This window comes from Poecilia mexicana, unplaced genomic scaffold (genome assembly GCF_051168715.1).
Source record: "Poecilia mexicana isolate PSO_F unplaced genomic scaffold, ASM5116871v1 scaffold_22, whole genome shotgun sequence".
Taxonomy (NCBI): domain Eukaryota; kingdom Metazoa; phylum Chordata; class Actinopteri; order Cyprinodontiformes; family Poeciliidae; genus Poecilia; species Poecilia mexicana.
This window is the reverse complement of record NW_028263391.1, coordinates 16,218,358-16,235,490: the sequence shown is the minus strand read 5'-3', so window position 1 is coordinate 16,235,490 and position 17,133 is coordinate 16,218,358. Positions and strand designations below refer to the sequence as shown.

General features: G+C 39.1%; 2 protein-coding genes across 4 annotated transcripts; both read right to left on the bottom strand.

Annotated features, from left to right (window-relative positions):
- Positions 1–118: 118 nt before the first annotated feature.
- On the bottom strand, positions 119–6,902 carry ccdc28b (coiled-coil domain containing 28B). Of its 3 annotated transcripts, XM_014980355.2 has the most exons (7): positions 6,665–6,902; positions 5,795–5,837; positions 4,930–5,236; positions 4,657–4,826; positions 4,309–4,463; positions 2,111–2,133; positions 119–1,980 (listed from the first exon to the last, which is right to left on the bottom strand). In XM_014980355.2, the coding sequence occupies exons 3-7, from the start codon at positions 5,163–5,165 to the stop codon at positions 1,926–1,928; spliced, it is 639 nt and encodes a 212-aa protein (XP_014835841.1). In that variant the 5' UTR covers positions 5,166–5,236; positions 5,795–5,837; positions 6,665–6,902; the 3' UTR covers positions 119–1,925. The 3 variants fall into 3 exon arrangements, with proteins under 3 accessions (XP_014835841.1, XP_087858595.1, XP_014835840.1); XM_088002469.1 differs by lacking the exon at positions 5,795–5,837 and having other exon boundaries at positions 6,681–6,902; XM_014980354.2 differs by lacking the exon at positions 5,795–5,837 and having other exon boundaries at positions 6,665–6,901.
- Positions 6,903–9,793: 2,891 nt separating this feature from the next.
- tmem39b (transmembrane protein 39B) lies at positions 9,794–16,821 on the bottom strand. Its single transcript, XM_014980348.2, has 9 exons — positions 16,655–16,821; positions 15,835–16,030; positions 14,710–14,929; positions 14,459–14,542; positions 14,166–14,320; positions 12,390–12,723; positions 12,111–12,298; positions 11,905–12,025; positions 9,794–10,169 (listed from the first exon to the last, which is right to left on the bottom strand). Exons 2-9 carry the CDS (start codon positions 15,963–15,965, stop codon positions 9,936–9,938), a joined length of 1,467 nt encoding a protein of 488 aa, XP_014835834.1. The 5' UTR covers positions 15,966–16,030; positions 16,655–16,821; the 3' UTR covers positions 9,794–9,935.
- Positions 16,822–17,133: the final 312 nt, after the last annotated feature.

Sequence of the window (17,133 nt, the reverse complement as noted above, 5' to 3'; positions counted from 1 at the left end):
AATTTTTAGAAAAAGGTCAAAAAACATTCTGGTTTCAGTTCAGAAAGGTAATAAGTGCCATTTTGAATTCCAGTTAGTCAGGTATGACGAACTTAAATATAACCAGGAAACACACTAATTTTAAAGTTAAATCATCTTTATTCTGGATGATGTTGCTGGAGAGTTCCATAGTTGTTTTTTTTTTTTTTTTTTTTTTTACAGTATACATTTTCATCTTGTACATTTTAATTATGACCCCTAAATGCAAAATGACAAACATCTTAATTGAAGAATCTGAGTAACTTAAAAGTTATGTTGGAAAAGACAACTGGAGACCCACAGCCCTGAAATAAGTTTGTAAGAGAGGGGTTGCAATAAATTAAAACATGTCCAAGCTTTCAATTAAAGAAAATATAAAGAGACACCTGAAAAAAAAAAGATTCAATTAAAAGAAAACTCATATACATAAGGAAATATTTAAAATATAAGCTAAGGGATATATAATCATAGGGAAGAACACTCACTTGACATCTGTCCACCATAGTTATCATCCTTCACAAGAACAATAAGGATGCCTCTTTGTCCACAAAAAATATATATCATTGCTAAAGTTGGCTGCATGAAACCATACGAATGGATAGCTAAGCGGAAGGAAAAAAACTGTGGTAGAAAACTGCACAAGCAACAGAAACAACTCTACAAGCTTTACAGACATTGTTTCATTTTTCAGAAGTTGGCACTTACCAACACGGTTAACAGTGCCGATACCTTGTTTAATAAGTTTGGTATCACTGTGCTTGATTGGCCAACAAACTCAACCAATTTATGATGAAGAAAACACACTAGAGCCACAGGTGAAAGCAACTCATAAGAGCTCTGAGTGCATAGACTACATCAGCATACTTTTCAGTGGGCCAACATTTATTGATTCAAAATATTGTTTTAATTGTTTGAAATCCTCAAATTATCACAATGTAATAGATCTAAAAAAATAGCTTCACCTTTTCAATTCAACTGTTACAGTTGATTTTAAAACTGTAACAATTATGCTATAATTAACTGACATGCACCTGCAGTGTTCAATACATTTTGCACAATTAAAGTAGCTGCCACTTTGAAATAGCACTGTACAGAGAGTACATACTTTACACAGAGGTTTTCTTGTATGAAACAAAGATTTTTATAGTTTTTGTAGCAAGAACTGAAGTTTCTGACTCATAATGAAAATGGCAAATTTTACATTTTGAAACATTACCTTAGCAATATATATAAAAACAACATTGTGTGCAGTAGTTCTCCAAAGTTTAGCTTGAATCGCATCAGTTTTCCAGCAAAGATATAAAACTGTGGGAGACATTGATACCGACAGCAAAGCTACCTTAAAACCTCTGCTGCAAACACCATGCTGCTGTTTAAAGGGTCAAATATGTTTTCCAGTTAAACACTGGTACAGATGCACTTGCCGTGTGAAACGAAGCAACATGCACTGAATGGCATACAAGTGCCGGTGTAAATTCACAGCTCATGGAATGTGCTTCTTTTGTCACAGAAAATGTAGTTTTTTTTTTTTTTTCCTTTTAGTCAAACCCACTTTTGCCAAGAAAATGTTCAAAACCTAAATGCATTTTTTATTTTATTTTTTTTTTTTTTCAACATTCCAGTTCAGACTAGTTTGCGGTCATGTTTCTGTGCTATGAATGAGGCGTTTGATTTTTTTTTTTTGGTTGCGCTCTAATTTAATGCTCTGCTGCATCCAGTCATTGGAATGTCCTCTCAGCTCCACTGAGTGGAAAAATGGCCTCCTCCCTCTCCTTTGGACCTTCCTGCTCCCGTTTCTAAGGCAACTGGTTTAATGCCATGGTAACCTGCTCTTTTCGATATTTTTATCTTTTTGTGATGTTCAGAAAAGATCAGCGCATCGTCAACATTCTGGGCACCTGGCTCTGTCAGGGACCAGATGTCTTGGGCAGGTCCTGATTCTCGGCCAAGTGGAGCTTTTGTCTGAGCAAAGACGCATTAAGGATTCACACAGAGTCACTTTGAAGTGGAAACATAATTAAAATACACTTTCCAATGTAGGGGGCACTGGTGATGCCATTAACATACAAGCTTTCAGTAAGGAAAAGGATACATTGAGGTGCTGAGCTCCTCCAGCTGTGGAAACAAAGCAGTAAATAGATGAGTATTGAAAAATCAAAACCGCTAAAAATAGATTATATTGTAGTTCAGGGCCGTCCTTTCTGAATCTGATCAGATTACATAACAGCCTGCGCTTTGTAAGGCAATGTTTCCACTGAACTCCTGTTACCTGATCAGCGTTCACAAAAGCATATGATCATCTTCCTTCATCTACACAAATCCACTCAACAGCCCATCAGCTCCAGCCAAAAATGCTCCTCTAAGGCAAGGCAATTTGTCATACAATAAGCTGCATAGAGCCGTAGAAGTAAATTTGCAGTACTGTAGCTGTTCAAAGTCTGTAGCATGTCGAGTCCTTTTCCTGCAACGTCACCACACAGCATCAAGAGAAGATTTGACGCAGAGTTGGATATTGACGCAAGACAATATCCAAAATGAAAACCAATTTTATACATCTCCAGTGCAATTCTGAATAGAACCAAATGACCTGATTATTGTTGAAGCTTCAGCTAATGGATTATTATATTTCTCAAAGTCAGAGGCCTCAAAAGTCGTTTCAAATCTGATTATTCCTACCCACTGCATCACTATCCAAAACAACTCTTGATACTTGGATAAGTTATAACTTCCCTTTGGGATAAAGTATTTTTGAACTTAATATCTTAATTTAGTAATTGTATTATCATTTCAATGCAATTCTTACCAACTGAAATTCCTAATTTCAATTCTTTACAGTTAAAGTAAAGTTTGGACAGGGAAAAAAAAACATTTAGAAAAAAGTAACTTAATTGCAGTGTGGTATTACATGTCAAAACAGCCTGAAGAGCCCAACAACAGAATCCGACTGCTCACAGGGAGGTTGTAAAACCATTTTGGATTTTTTTTTAGAATCGGATAAAAAAGAAAAAACAAACAAACTGGTTTTATATCTCTGCCATTGGCGATGAGGAAGACAAACGAGTCAATCTTAGCTGGCAGGCAATCTCTTCCCCATTCCAAAAAGTGTTGAGACGTAGCTGTCTGATTATTGTATCTGAACATTAGAGATAATCAGGTTCCCAGCTGCTTTTGGAAGAATGCGCTTTGCTTTGAGTGCTTATGCTGCCAAATTCAGAAGTAAAAGCTTCTGAAATTGTGAGGGCTTCCATCAAAACCTCCTCATGACCGCCATTAAAATATGCAAATCATTCCACACATTTATGTTCTGTATTGACCACTAAGCAGCCGTTTCAGATGCTACTTATTTTATGCATTTATACAACTTAAGCAACAAATCAGTTGATTATGTATAGTTGTAAAAAATAAAAAAAAACTTAAGTTTTTGTGGGTATTTTATGATAAATAGGCACAGAATATACCTTGTTATGAAGTTGGAGGTAAATGAAATGGCAAATATAAAATACAAAAATTGTATACGGGAGACAGAGGGAAAAGGTGGCACTTTTTCTGGCAGGCTGGATGGAGAGCTTTCGTGTGTTTACAGGTGATGGATGAAGCTGAGGGAGGAAAACCTTTGGGCTGTTTCCATTGTTATTTGCATGGAGAGAACCGTTTTGCATGTGGGTAAAAAAAAAAAGCTCAGCTTTGGTCAAATCTAAACAGATTTGACCAAATCTGTTTAGATTTGGTCAAATCTTACACAGGAGAAGTGTAAGTGCCTTACACTTCTCCTGACCGCTCTGCTGTTCTTTGGTCTTCAGGGTGCCATTTGCTCACTGATGTTTAAAAAAAAAACCTTTTCAATGCATTTCACAATTATGCTTTACTTTGTGTTGTTCAAATAAAATTGTAACATTTGTTTGCATCCTCATAACCATTTGAACCACACCAGAGTTCACATGAATTGAACAGAGACCCAGGTTTTTAGACTGAGCAGTGACTGCTTTTTATTAGTTTGGATCAGAGTTCAACTGCACATTCACATCTCCCCAAACGAAGCGAACTTTCTAGATAAATAGACTAGAGTTCTACTAAAATAGACTCCACAGGGCTGGTGTGAGACTGGGTTCAGATTTAAGCAAAAGTCATGGATTATCTTTCTTGAGTTTGATTTGTAAGGGAGAAAAATATCAGAATTGACTGGACTAACTCGGTTCTCCTTGTGTTTCCGATTCAAGCTTTGCTCAATCGGATTTCTAAACCACACGTCTCGGTTTGAAACTGAACTCTGCTGATCTGACTCATGCTTACGTTGCACAGCAGGTGCTCCAGGTTGAGATCGGAAGCACCCTTCCTCTGATCCTCGGAAAGCTCCTCCACGTGGCTGTCGAGGTTGAAGTGCAGCCGCGCCAGCTTCTCCTGCATCTCCCGCACATGTTCCAGCTGCTCAAAGGAGCAAACCTTTCCTAGAAGTCAGACAGAGACTCGGCTTGACCTCTTATTTGTAGCAAAGTCAGAAGTATTTCCATGACTGCAGATTATTTAAGTAGCCTGCACAGCTTCTTCTTGATTACAGCCTGATTCAGGTGACAAAGCTGTTATTTTTAAGCCTGTAACAGAATATTCCCCTAATGGGCTCCCACATGGAGGTTATCTTACCGAACGCCTGTAATTTGCCTGAGTGGAAGTCATTGAGGAGGTTCAGGAGGCCTCCTTCCATCTCTCTCACATCCGAGACATCTGTAAGGAAGGAGTGCTGCAGGGGGGGAGACTGGACCACTTTACTGGGCCCTGCTGGCTGCGGAGCCTTGGGTTTCTCCCTGTGTGGTCTAATGGACAAAAAAAGAAAAAGAAAAAAAAGAAAAAAAAAAAACATGTAATTTTCTCAGATTCCAAAGTTGGGTGTAACTGGTTAAGTAATAAGGTGCAAACCGTGTTGTCTTTGGCGGGGCTACCACAGGCGTGAACGCCTCTTTTGGCTGTCCCTGCGCTCCTATGGATCTCTTAAACTTGCTCCTGTTCTTGGGGGAGGGGGGCTGCGGCAGGCCGAGGGAGAAGGTGGCACTTTTGCTGGCAGGAAGGACAGAGAGCTTGCGGGGGTTGATGGGTGGCGGAGGAGGCTGAGGGAGGGACACCTTTGGGCTGCGTTTCTTACGCTTGTCTTCCATGACAGCTCATTTATGTTTGTTGCTTCCAGTGCAGGTAACACACACACAGCCCAGCTGGTGTGCAGGATGTCCTGAAACAACAAACGTAGGAAGCTGAAGAGCAGCAGTCCTCCTTCCCTTCCTTCTAGGAAGGACTTGGACTGTGCCAAAATCACTACTGCAGAAGAAGAATCTACCTCTGCACATTAGGGGATGATTTAATTATCCAACAGTAAAGCATCCCAGCAAATCTCAAATCACAGTTAGGTAACAGGCTCTGTTGATGCATTTTTTTTTATTTACTTACAAAGAAAATAATCCTCCAAGAATGTTTATGCTTTCATAATATATGGCAAAAAATAAGTCAAAATCTCTAAAAGCTAAACTGCAGCAGTAGTAATTTCTTAAAGCAACCATCTGTTTGCAGAACTGGATACTTTAAAGAGCCTGTAACATGATCTACAGAGATAAACCTTAATAGGATCTGGATGATGCATAAGAGTACTTTGTGTTTTTTAGATAAACAGGTTAAACTCCATCTGAAGAGACAAGCTAAGTTTTTGTGTTGCGTTACATGGATTGTGAGGTTACCAAAGCTCGCCACAGCTCTAAATTAATCTTGATTAAAAGTGTTAAAAGCAGAAATTTACCAATTTTTCCCTGACTGGCTCTGATTGTAGCTCAGCAGGTCCACTACCAACAAAAAAAAAACAGTTACATTTTTATTAGTACTTTTTTCCAATCAAAAATTAGGAACTCCCATTATTCTCATTAATAAACCACAACACGTTTTCTCTCTGCTTCTTAAAAATATGCTTTGATGTTTAATTAAAGATGTGATTCAAGACTACAACGTCTTATTTGTTTTATGTTTTCTCCACAGGAAAAACATCTGAGTCACCATGTCAGAACTCCAAGAAAACCAGTATTATAAACATATTTGTTATGTTTTATATGAATTTTGCTATGGCTTTTGGAGCTGGGATATTAACATTGGCTGACAAGAGGCTAAAAGTTATCAACAGAGGGCATTACTTTAAGAAAAAGTAATGCTCATGTTAGACTTAGGCTCTCGTGGGCCCCCTGCTGGTGGGGGAGCCCTACACAGCTGCTTTGCTCGTTTATGTCTTTGGCCGGCTTCAAATTAGAGTTGTAACTTCTAATATTTATTTCTTAAAGCCTGAGATTAATTTAATTAATGTTCAAGACAGCGTGCTTTTTTTCATGGTAAACAGGACTACATTACTGGAATTGTGACCTTACTACGCGCCCTGCATCTAATCGCAGTGGATGATAGTATAAGTCGCCTCCAAGTGCGGTCCAAAGATGGCCACTAGTAATAAACAAAGGTAACTTTGTGCGCTGAAATCCTCATTTTTATGCGCTACATCTGTACTATAAGAATAATAAATGAGAAACAATGTGTGAACAGCAAATATAGTTGTATTCTGGTAGGTTCTGTGTGGCAGAAGACGCGTAAACAGGTTTATGATCCACAGACTGACACAAATAAGACTTACCGAATCAATTACGTACCACAGAGCCTGTCGGCTGGGCTCGGTGTCGCATTTCTCCTCCTCCTGTGACCGAAACCGTCAACGCACACTTGTACTAATTAACATTAACCTCTTGAAATCACGATGGAGGTAAATTATCTGTCCAGCAGCTGTGAAGTGTGAAATTACTGATGAGATGTAACGCGCGACATCATCGACGCTGAGCCGGGGAGCTGTTGTCTATATCCGTCTTAAAGGGCCAGCACGCCCCGGTGTGGCACGAAATCCTGCGACCGTCTCATGAGGTGACTCAAGAGGGCGCTGTTCTTTCTGTAACCTGTTCCCAAAACTCCACTGACTTTGGAAAAATGATCTTACGCTTAAACGTTTTGCACATTTTGTGACGTTTCAACCGGAAACGTCACATTCTACTGGGATTTTATGTAACAGACCCTTTTCACATGACGTCACACAACTTCCGTTTTGGCTCGAAGCTGTGTATCCTTAGTTCCGGTGTACATAGTAAGTAATGATAAAGTTGTCTATTTCATATATATATATATATATGTCTGACAGCATATGTTGATCAGACAGAACACCGGAGCATGGAGTTTACAGTCTCTAAAACATTTGCCTAAAATAAGATTTGAAGATATATCACGATTTGCAAACCAATTTTCTCTGACAACAAAATCTAAATTAGACAAAGGCTACAAATTCTTCACCGAACAATACCTGTTTGACTATGAAGGTAGGTATTTTTGTTTTGCGTAACCGTTAGCTTAGCATTAGTGAATTTTGTTAGCTAGCTAACTACTTGACATAACTGTTCCTTAACCAGAACGTTTTACTGTTTTTGAACTATAACGTTTTAAGCTCTAATCTTGATCAGATTCTTAAATTATAGACTGGAGTTGCTACTCATCCTATAAAATAGGGATTTGTTTGTTATAAGCAGAGATGTCCGGTGCCGCCGCTGCTTTGTAATGCCTTCCTCTAATCGGACCACTTTTTCGGTAACGAATAATCTAACGAGTTCGTATTTCAAATCCAGTAATCAGATTAAAGTTATTTATCCCAATCACTGCGCATTAATATTTTCTTTTGTATTTATTTTTATTCCTTCTGTTCGTCTTTGGGAGAGACTCTGTGACAGCAGCGACAGAAAAATGAACAGTGCATGGAGATGCGCATTTTGTTGCTGGAAAAACAGAAATGTCGTCAAGCCCAATTGTTATTTGTGGCTTTTGTCTTGATTTTTCTAAACTCATAAAAAATAATGATTCACCGGTCGCGTTTTTTGGGGGACTTGTGTTTGAACGTGAAGTTGCTCATTTGAGCTTGGAAATGAGCAGAGATACATAATCAGCCCCAGAATATTTAAAATACTATTCTAAACAACGTTGTTGGAAGCTGTCCTTTATTTTCCATTAATACAGAAAACCTCTAAACGTTACATCACTGACAGGCGGCGGTGTATATGTTTCCTAACTGTGGCTAAAGCTGCTGCTAGCTGGTTTACTCATGATCGGAGGCTGGTTCCTTTGAATACAGTTGGAGAATGGTAAATTGACAGTGACTAATAACGGTTATCTAACACGTAAACACTGTTTTATAAAATACAGAAAGTGAACCTCTAAACGTTACAGCACTGACAGAGAGTATATTTTTTCCTAAATGTGGCTAAAGCTGCTGCTAGGTGGTTTACTCTCCGATCGGAGGCTGTTTATTTTATACACAGTTAGAGAATGGTGAATTTACAATGATTAATAACAGCTGTCTAACACTTAAATGCTGTTATTATTAAACTTACCTTTTATTATATCCTTAAGATTATGAGAATGGTTCCCAAGGCAAAATCACACCGGTTCCCAAGGCAAAATCACACCGGAAGTAAAGATACCCAGTTTTGAGTTATGGCGGCCATTGTCTGACGTGGCTACTACTTGTCTATTACTGAAACAAAGAAGTAAAAAAATGTAAAGTGAAGACAAATTTTATACAAATGAAGCAAAAATAAAAATGTCAATAAGATTTGAAAACTGTACAATTCCGCACGGTATGTTAACCCACTTTTGCTGAGAAAAAAAAAAGATGAAATCCACGACAACCAATCACCTTTAAAATTCAGCTACTTGAGAAACAGTCACTCTGTTTGGCTTAATGTCAGTATAGGCTTCAGGCATTTTCTAATCTAGAACACTATGGGCACTCTGGTCAACTGAGCTTATTGTCCTATATACAAAAATCTACAGCTTATAGAATATTTTCCTTGTACAGACAATCTCCAAAATGAGTCATTGTGGTTGCAGTATCACGATGTTGTACTGTTTTTCTTCAGCAGAGCTAACGGAGCTAGTCAGAGCTGATAGAATGATGGATGGAGCTAAACATGGGGCAGTTCTGGAAGAAAACCTGCAGCTAGATTATGCAAAATACTTGAGGCTGGGACAGATTCATCTTCCAGGAAGAAAATAGTAAACATACAACAGATCTATAACAGCATGGCTTAGATTGAAGCTTATATATGCATTTGAATGGCCTAAAATTTAGACATAATCCAGTTGTGACATGACTTTAAAATTGCTGTTCACAGGTCTTCTGTTTAGGACTAATCAGATTGACTGAGTTTGGATTATTTACCAAAACCTAACAGACCCAAAGACATCTTTTTTCAAATCTACAAAGCTGGTAGAGACACACTTCAATGTGCAGATATTTTTCAGAGTAATTTGTAAGGAAAACCGTAACAAAAATGTAACCTTTTCAATTCTCAGGTGCAAACAGGCTGTAAAAATTGTTAATAAACCTATAAGATCTTCAATGACGTACTTAAAATCAGAGGAACTTAATCTGTTTCTGTCTCCATTTTGTCCCCTTAATGTTGTTCAATCTACTATTCAACAATTTCACGCTACATTAACATTCAGGAAAAAGAGGATGTTTCCGACGTGAATTACTAATGTGCAGCATACCAACAGTCTGAAAACTCAATGCTGCTATGAAAATTGGTTGTTAATCGTTGCATTGCACCTGTGTTGCAGTTAACTTTTTCTGATTTAAGTTCAAATCTGCACAACCTATGAACAATTCCAGAACATCTGATTTTTCTATAAAAAAAAAATCAGTCAGGGATTAATAAATATGAAACACTTTTTAAAGTAATACAAAAATATTTATTTTTCTTATGGCAATTCAGAACAAAACTGACAAATGTGGCTTGTAGAAAAAATACAGAACTCTTAGGCATGTTTCTCTTGTTCCAAAGTAAGCGTGACCAACGGCAACTGGAGTTTTAGCTGACTTTCTGGTCCGATGAGCTGTTTGAGAACGAGTATGCCTTTCCTAGGACTATTCTGTCTCTGAGGAGCTTGAAGAAGGCGTAGTAGTTGCTGAAGAGGATCAGGGCCAGCGATATCGTCTGATGCCACCTTTCCGAGCAAATGAGCGAGTAGAGCTGGTAAAAAATCATGGCACCTTCGAGGATGATGAGTATGTTTAATATTCGTAAAGGCTTGTTGAAGAAAAACTAGGGAGGGGAAAAAATGGGACAGGTTAGTGCTGAAATGTGTAAATTCACATTTTGTCACATTTAGCCTCAAACGTCTACATATTTTATGGTAGTTTTACATGATACACCAACAGGAAGTTGCAGATAATTGTTAAATCAAAGGAAAACGCTACACGCTTTCAATATTTTTTATGTGAGAAGGACAGGGAAGCAGGTCAGAGTTCACACAAGCACTGATGGAGATAGACAGAGGGTAATCACAAGGTGAAACCATGTTAGAAGCTGCAGAAGACTTCAGCTTGAACAGCAGGAAAGGTTCAACTTCCAGCAACACAATGACTCAACATACAATCAGATCTACATTTTCATGTTAGAATGGCCTAATCAAAACTAGGGCTGAAACGATTCCTCGAATGATTCGAGTACCTCGATTACTAAAATTCCTCGAGGAAAATTTACCTGCCTCGAAGCTTCGTTAATTTATGTTTTATTAGTTAGCGCATCGTGTTCCGGCCGGGACTTCATTTGCGTTGCGCGGAGCTCTCACTTCCGCCTCTGAGTTGTTGACAAAAGCTAAGTCTCAGCGGCATAAAGTCCAATCTTCAAGATTGGCCCGTGGGGATTTTATTGATTGATGATAATGCCCGACTTTTTATCGTTTTTGGGGAACCAATAAGCATCCTTAAAATGACTGGGGGAATGCCTGGAGTACGGCAGCATTTCTCCTCCGGGGCTGCTGGTTGAAAGCGAACGGCGGGAAGAGCGCTGAGGTGAGCGGATAGCCTGAACAGGGCGGGCGGCTGAGTAGCTGATGCTTACCGTGTAAATGTAGCTTTACCGACGAACCGCACAATAAATTTCATATCCCGGTCTGAAGAAACGGGTGGCGGAGCGCATCGTACATGGCTGGTAGATGAGTTTCTGAGTGTGACCAGTGAAGGTGTCGTAAATATCCCGTATTGCTTCCCCCCGTGTTCGTCCCCCGGTCTAACGGTTCATCAGTCCGCTGGTCTATTTCCTCCCCTCCACCCCATCTTACGTTCGTTCATTCGCCCTCTCCTCCCACTCCAGGCGGCATTTCCCGTATTTTCAAACCCAAAGCGTGACAGATTAGGTGGCAAGGTGAGTTTAATTAATCTATTAAACTCACTGAAGATGAATACATAAACTAAAAGCTGGATTGTATTAATTTTTTATAAGCACATTTGTGAGCCTGCCTCTTTGTTATTAAATTCAATATAATTTCAGATTTTTCTATAACTTTTCTTCTGGTTAACTTAGAAAGTGAGCTATTATTGTTACAGGTTAGTTTTCTAAACTACAAAAAAGCAACTGTTAGGGATGCTCAAATATGAAAAATTGGACTGATATTGATATCTGATAGTAACACCGGTATTATGCCAGATTTACCAATATTTCATTTTATAATTTTTTTTTATCCGATTACTCGATTAATCGTAAGAATAATCGATAGATTACTCGATTACTAAAATATTCGTTTACAACAGCCCTAATCAAAACCCATACCTAAATCTAATTGAGAATCAGTTAAAAGACTTGGAAGTTGCTGTTCAGACACTATCCAATTAAACTAACCTTCAGCAATTTTGTGAAAAGAAAAACGGTAAAAATTTCAGTCTCTTGACCTGCTGGCACTGATATGGAGCGTATGCATATTTTTGCAAGGTAATGTGGTTTCTTTTTAAAACTAAAATTAATGCCACATAAAATCTCTTTCTCCAGCAAGACTCACATAGAAGCGATAGTGGGAAACATCTGAGGGGACTGCAACGTTATAGTGGCCCATGGCTTTATAGACATTCTTATTATGTTTTACTAGGACTCCCTGTGGCCACATGTACTCTTCAGTCCATCTGTAAAAAGAAAACAAAACACAGTATGACTCATTAGTCTAGACATTAGTCTGAACTGAGGTAAAAAACAAAGAGGAGTACGCACATGTGCTGAAGGACGTTGGAGCAGAGAGAGGGGTCAACTTTCTGCCAGCAGCCCAGGTGGGCGGCAGCTTTGTGAAGGAGGTCACAATATCGAGGCGGCAACAAGTGTCTCATGAGGATGACTGACGTGCTGACCGATACCAGTATGAAGAGCTCACAGGACCACCGCTTGTCTACATACTGAGTGCTCTAGAGAACCACACAGACGAAGAAATATATCAATATTCTCACATCAAAGAAGCTGTATTTAAAAATATACCGAGATTGAACACAATCTTACCTTTACAAACCAAACGGGTACAAACGCCACGTAGTACGCGCTGAGCATGGAGCTGACCAGCACTTCCTTCATCCTCCAGTTGAAGTCCATCTTCAGAAATTCCACCTCTTTTCGAATGAGGTCAGGTGACAGACAGCAGGCGTGAGTGGGCATGGCCTGGACTCCGTACAGCTGGCTGGTGTGCTGCTTCCACGTCTCCTTCAGCACGGTGAAGTAGTCCCTGCCGCGGCTCACGCTGCCGACCTCTTTGGAGCCGATGCTCGCGATCGGCGAGAGAGAACCCGCTCGCCGGAAATCACAGCTTAGCTGGAAGAACGGGATATACATCCCAAATCTGTGGGGACCAACACCTACCGTTAGATATTTGAAATGTTTCACAGTTTTACAGCGATAATGGTATCAAAAGGGACTTAAGAGGGGAAAAGTGTTTTGTAGCCCATTGGAAACACATTTGTGCCTTTATGTTAACAAAGGTAACATGTTAATATCTAATTTATTCATATACAGCACTAATGACTATTAGTGTTGACCTCATTCATAATTAGAGATAAGTCCAAACATAGTATGGTGACGTGTGCTATTTTGATGTTGTGGTGTACCATTAATGTAGTTATCTTCTTACTTTTTTATATATTTATCTGTAATTGTTGTTGTCTCCAAAGCAAATTACTCCTTGGTGACAATAAAGCTTATCTTATCTAATCTAATCTAAACAAAATTGAAAATTCCTCTACTTTAACAAATCTTAACTATTTTTGAAAGGACATTTAAAACCTTTGTAAACAGCATAAATGTGGGTAGGTATGTTTTAAATGCTTAAATAACAAGCCAGTAAAGTCTGTAAATGAGAGAAAATGTTGAATTTCTGAATAAACATAACAGGAAGTTTATTGTATTTTGTAGAGCCATAAGTAAGTTTGTTTGTAAAGCAGTTATTAGCGGTAAAGTCTTTTGAAATTACTTAGTCATTTATCACCAAAATCATTTTCAGAAAAATTAATGTGATCATAATTATGAGGCCACAGAAGAAAACATAAATAGACAGCAACAGATGAATAGCAACCAGTGCATCAATGAACACCACTGTCAAATCAATCAAATCTATTAACACATCAAGTATAGAGTTCTAAGATCATTTCCAGTCATCTTAAATAAAGATAAAAACAAAGTCATTGATATTGAGTTCTGCTATCCTGGCCCTGTTTAATTAGTTTTTTTAGCAACATTTAAACCAGTGACAATGTGGGTTGTTGTTATAGCAACATTAACTCTCAGAGTTATTCTGGCCAGAAGCCAAGTATGTCAGAAAATATTTCCAAACACTGAGAAGGTAATCGAAAGTAATAAAGATCCATCAAAAATGCAAGGAGCTAACTGTTAAATCATTCAGCATCTATTTCAAACTTCATCAAGCTATTAATATTTAACTCATTCTTTTCAATAATTTACATGAAGAAATTCAATATGATACTTAGGAGATAATAACCAACACTGTAGGGAAACAAAGCTTGAAAGCCAACACTTGCCCCCCTCAAATCACCCGGAAACATTTTGGGTGAACTAAAGTTACTTAATAGTTCCATAGATTAAAACTCGTAACGACAGGAAACGGCAGCTGGAGCATCAGCAGAGAAAACCTAGAACTCAACTTATTGCTTCAGATGAACACAGGATCAAGGAAACGCAGGGAAACTGTTTAAGTCATGGCCTTCACTCATATTAGACTCTAACTGTCCTACAGGTCTAAAATTTGACGTTTTTTTTAAGAATACTTACGGGTAGCAAAGGAAAAGCAGGCTGAGGACAGAGTAGGATCTGAACAGATAAATGAGGGAGCGACAAAGACTCCAGCCTGTCAGCGTTAGCACTGCAAACCGGGCCATCACTAAAAATATTGAGTGGGGGAAGGAGAGTTTCCCAGTCTGTGATGCCTGCAGGAAAAGGAAACCATGGTCAGACATAAGCAGAGTTATGCTCAGATGAAAATAATGTTTGTACAACAGCAGCTCTTAACCACATACATGCCAACATGGACAGTGTTATCAGCCTCCAGCAAACAACAAACTTACCTCTTTTACAATTGCTGCAATCAGCCTTCTTGCCAGTATGATGATTGTGAACACCAGCATGTTATAATCAATAAGATGAAAATTCTGCAAATAACAACACTGATTAATTATTATCATTAAACTACTTTACATCTACAATTTTATTTTTAAGTTTTGAGGTTATGCACTTCTTGCACAAGTTAAAATGGAAATTCTTCAAGTAAACAAAACAGAAGTTTGTAATCTGCAGAACGTATTTTGTGCGTACTGACCAGAGACGTGTGTGAAGGAGGGTGTGACGGTGGATACCACCACACAGTCTTGTAGATGTTGACATAGTGGACGAACAGGGCGATCAGATGGCAGAAGAAGAGGTGAAGCTCAAACAACACGTTTCGATCCATGGACAGCTCGGGGATCTTGCAGTGCTTGAGGGGAACAACAGTCTGAGCAGCGAGCGGGGGGCTGGACATGCAGGTCCCAGAGCCGTTTCTGCAGGCAAAACCTGAGCGTTAGAAAGTAATCATACCCCTTGCACCTGGACTGCATCCTGCATTTGTATTCAGCAAATACAATTTTTTTTCTCAAGATGATGAAGGAGCGGAAAGTAGTTTTGACATAACGGACGGATCAATGTGGATTGTGCCTTTAAATAAGTAAACAATGGCTACTGTAATCCCTGGATGCATTGCAGCTAACTGGAAACCCAACTTCCCATTGACTTTCCTTCAATTTCTTCTTGCCACTTTTGTTAAGTGAACAACTAGTAGTCAACCTATCAACAAATTCTCCAACCTGAGTGGTAGTTCTCTGCAGCTCCTTCAGATGTACCACTGATCTTTTGGCTCCAATTCATATTCTCCTTCCCCAAACTTGTCTGTCAAGCTGGAAAGTCGTGTCATGGACAGCTGAAGTTGAGCCACAGTCTTTCCATATCTAAATATGACCACTTTCAAAAGCGAAACTGAAAGCTTGAGATCTGATCCCTACCTTAAACTTCTCCACAACTTCATCCCTGAGCTGTCTGCTGAGCTCTTTGGTCTGCATGATGCTGCTTGTTTACTAGTGTTCGCAACCAAACCTCAGAGTCCTTCACAGAACAGCCAGATTTACAGAGAGAATAAATGTGAACTACACTTTCTAATATGTGACAACTGAAGCACACTGAAAATTATTTAGTGGTATGAGAGTACATACACATGACACCCTACTCCCAAAATGATCCTTTCCTTTAAAAGTAAATGTTTCTCAGTGTTGGTCTAGCATCCTAATAAAGTGCATTAAACTTTGTTTTAGTAATGTATAAACACGTTTGCAAAGTAGTCTGCAGTTTTCCAGTTGGCAGGCGCTGAACTGTGCAGCACAGATGAGGTGAGAAGATTAAACAGGGGACTTGCCTTGCACGGTTTCGCACCCCCGTGACTGGAGAGCTGGTGGTGTGGTTGCCATTGCTGACGGAGCCTGGGTCACTGCTTAACGGAGGTCTGCAGTAGGTGGTCCGATTCGTCCCTCTCCTTCCACCGGCCATCGCAAAGACACCCACTGCTCACCTTCCTGTCTAGCTGCGTGAACTCTTCCTCTCTTTTCTTGCACCTGTTTACATTAAGGCAGTGAGTCAGTAGTAGTATACTGAAAGGAATCAATCATGCAGAATATACAACTTTTATACTATTTTTTAAAATCATACATTTATCTTTAGGTGTGTACGTACATTCTATTATTTCATGTTTAATTTCCTTGTAAAACATTGCACAGCGGTTGCATCAAATAGAGCCAAAACAAACACAACCTTCCAACCTAAAAGGGTTCAATGCCATTATAAGCACCTTAAAATATCCAACAAAACTAAATGACAAGAAATATTTCATGCAAAGTAAGCATGCATGGAGCCCCATGTCGGTGGTGCAAAACAAATTTATTCAAGCTGCATAGCGTTCCAAATTTGGCTGCAGCTTTTGCGGAAGCTGTCATTACAAGTTAGCAACGCAGCTACAACTGTTGTCTTTCTGCTTTGAAAATATACCACGGGTCGTTTGCATTTGAGATTCTTAGAGCAACAAGGGGGAACAACGTGGATCACAACAATGTGGCCCACTGTCTTTCCGCCAAGACCACGCTTGATTAAATATTAAGATTCAGGCCTAAGCTAACAGAAAGCTAACTGGCTAGCAGGCTACTATCCAGGTAAACAGACCACGGAGGAAAATATGCGCTTACCGTTGCGGGTGGTCAGTAGGAAGCTGGTCTGTTTAACTGATAACGGATTAAATTGTCAGAAGATTTATCAAAACACTGGCTGTTTTTGCACTGAAGCCAGCCAAGACAGTCATTGTTGATGTGAAGCAAGTCGCTGGTGGGTGGGGGCGCGGATATTAACTGTGGGAGGAGAGTTATTTAAAGGGACATTCAGACACTTCTCTGTCTCTCTTGGAAATTGAATGCAACACCAATATGTACCAATTAAAATACCAAATATTAAAATAAGTTATTTCAGTAATACATAGATGGCTATGTAAAATTGACAATTATAGATACTACTTAAAATAATTGTTTTATGCTGCTGTACGTTCGTTCCACCTTTATGCCAGAAACACTAGAGCAGGAAATATTGTTTTCCCTGAAGTGAGCCTTTTCAGTGTTGAGTTTATGGATCATTTCCATTCAGTTTTCCAACAAATTCTCATACTTCGTAGAAT

Bases quoted from the DNA above. Each gene is read 5' to 3' on its own strand.
- ccdc28b (XM_014980355.2), bottom strand. From the start codon at position 5,165: ATGGAAGACAAGCGTAAGAAACGCAGCCCAAAGGTGTCCCTCCCTCAG. The intron at 4,827-4,929 runs GTTTGCACCTTA...TTTGTCCATTAG, and splicing joins GCCCCGCCAAAGACAACACG to ACCACACAGGGAGAAACCCA. The intron at 2,134-4,308 runs GTAAGCATGAGT...TTGTTTCCACAG, and splicing joins TGGAGCACCTGCTGTGCAAC to CTGGAGGAGCTCAGCACCTC.
- tmem39b (XM_014980348.2), bottom strand. From the start codon at position 15,965: ATGGCCGGTGGAAGGAGAGGGACGAATCGGACCACCTACTGCAGACCT. The intron at 14,321-14,458 runs GTAAGTTTGTTG...CTTTTCCTGCAG, and splicing joins TTGCAGCAATTGTAAAAGAG to GCATCACAGACTGGGAAACT. The intron at 12,299-12,389 runs GTAAGATTGTGT...GTGGTTCTCTAG, and splicing joins TACCCGTTTGGTTTGTAAAG to AGCACTCAGTATGTAGACAA.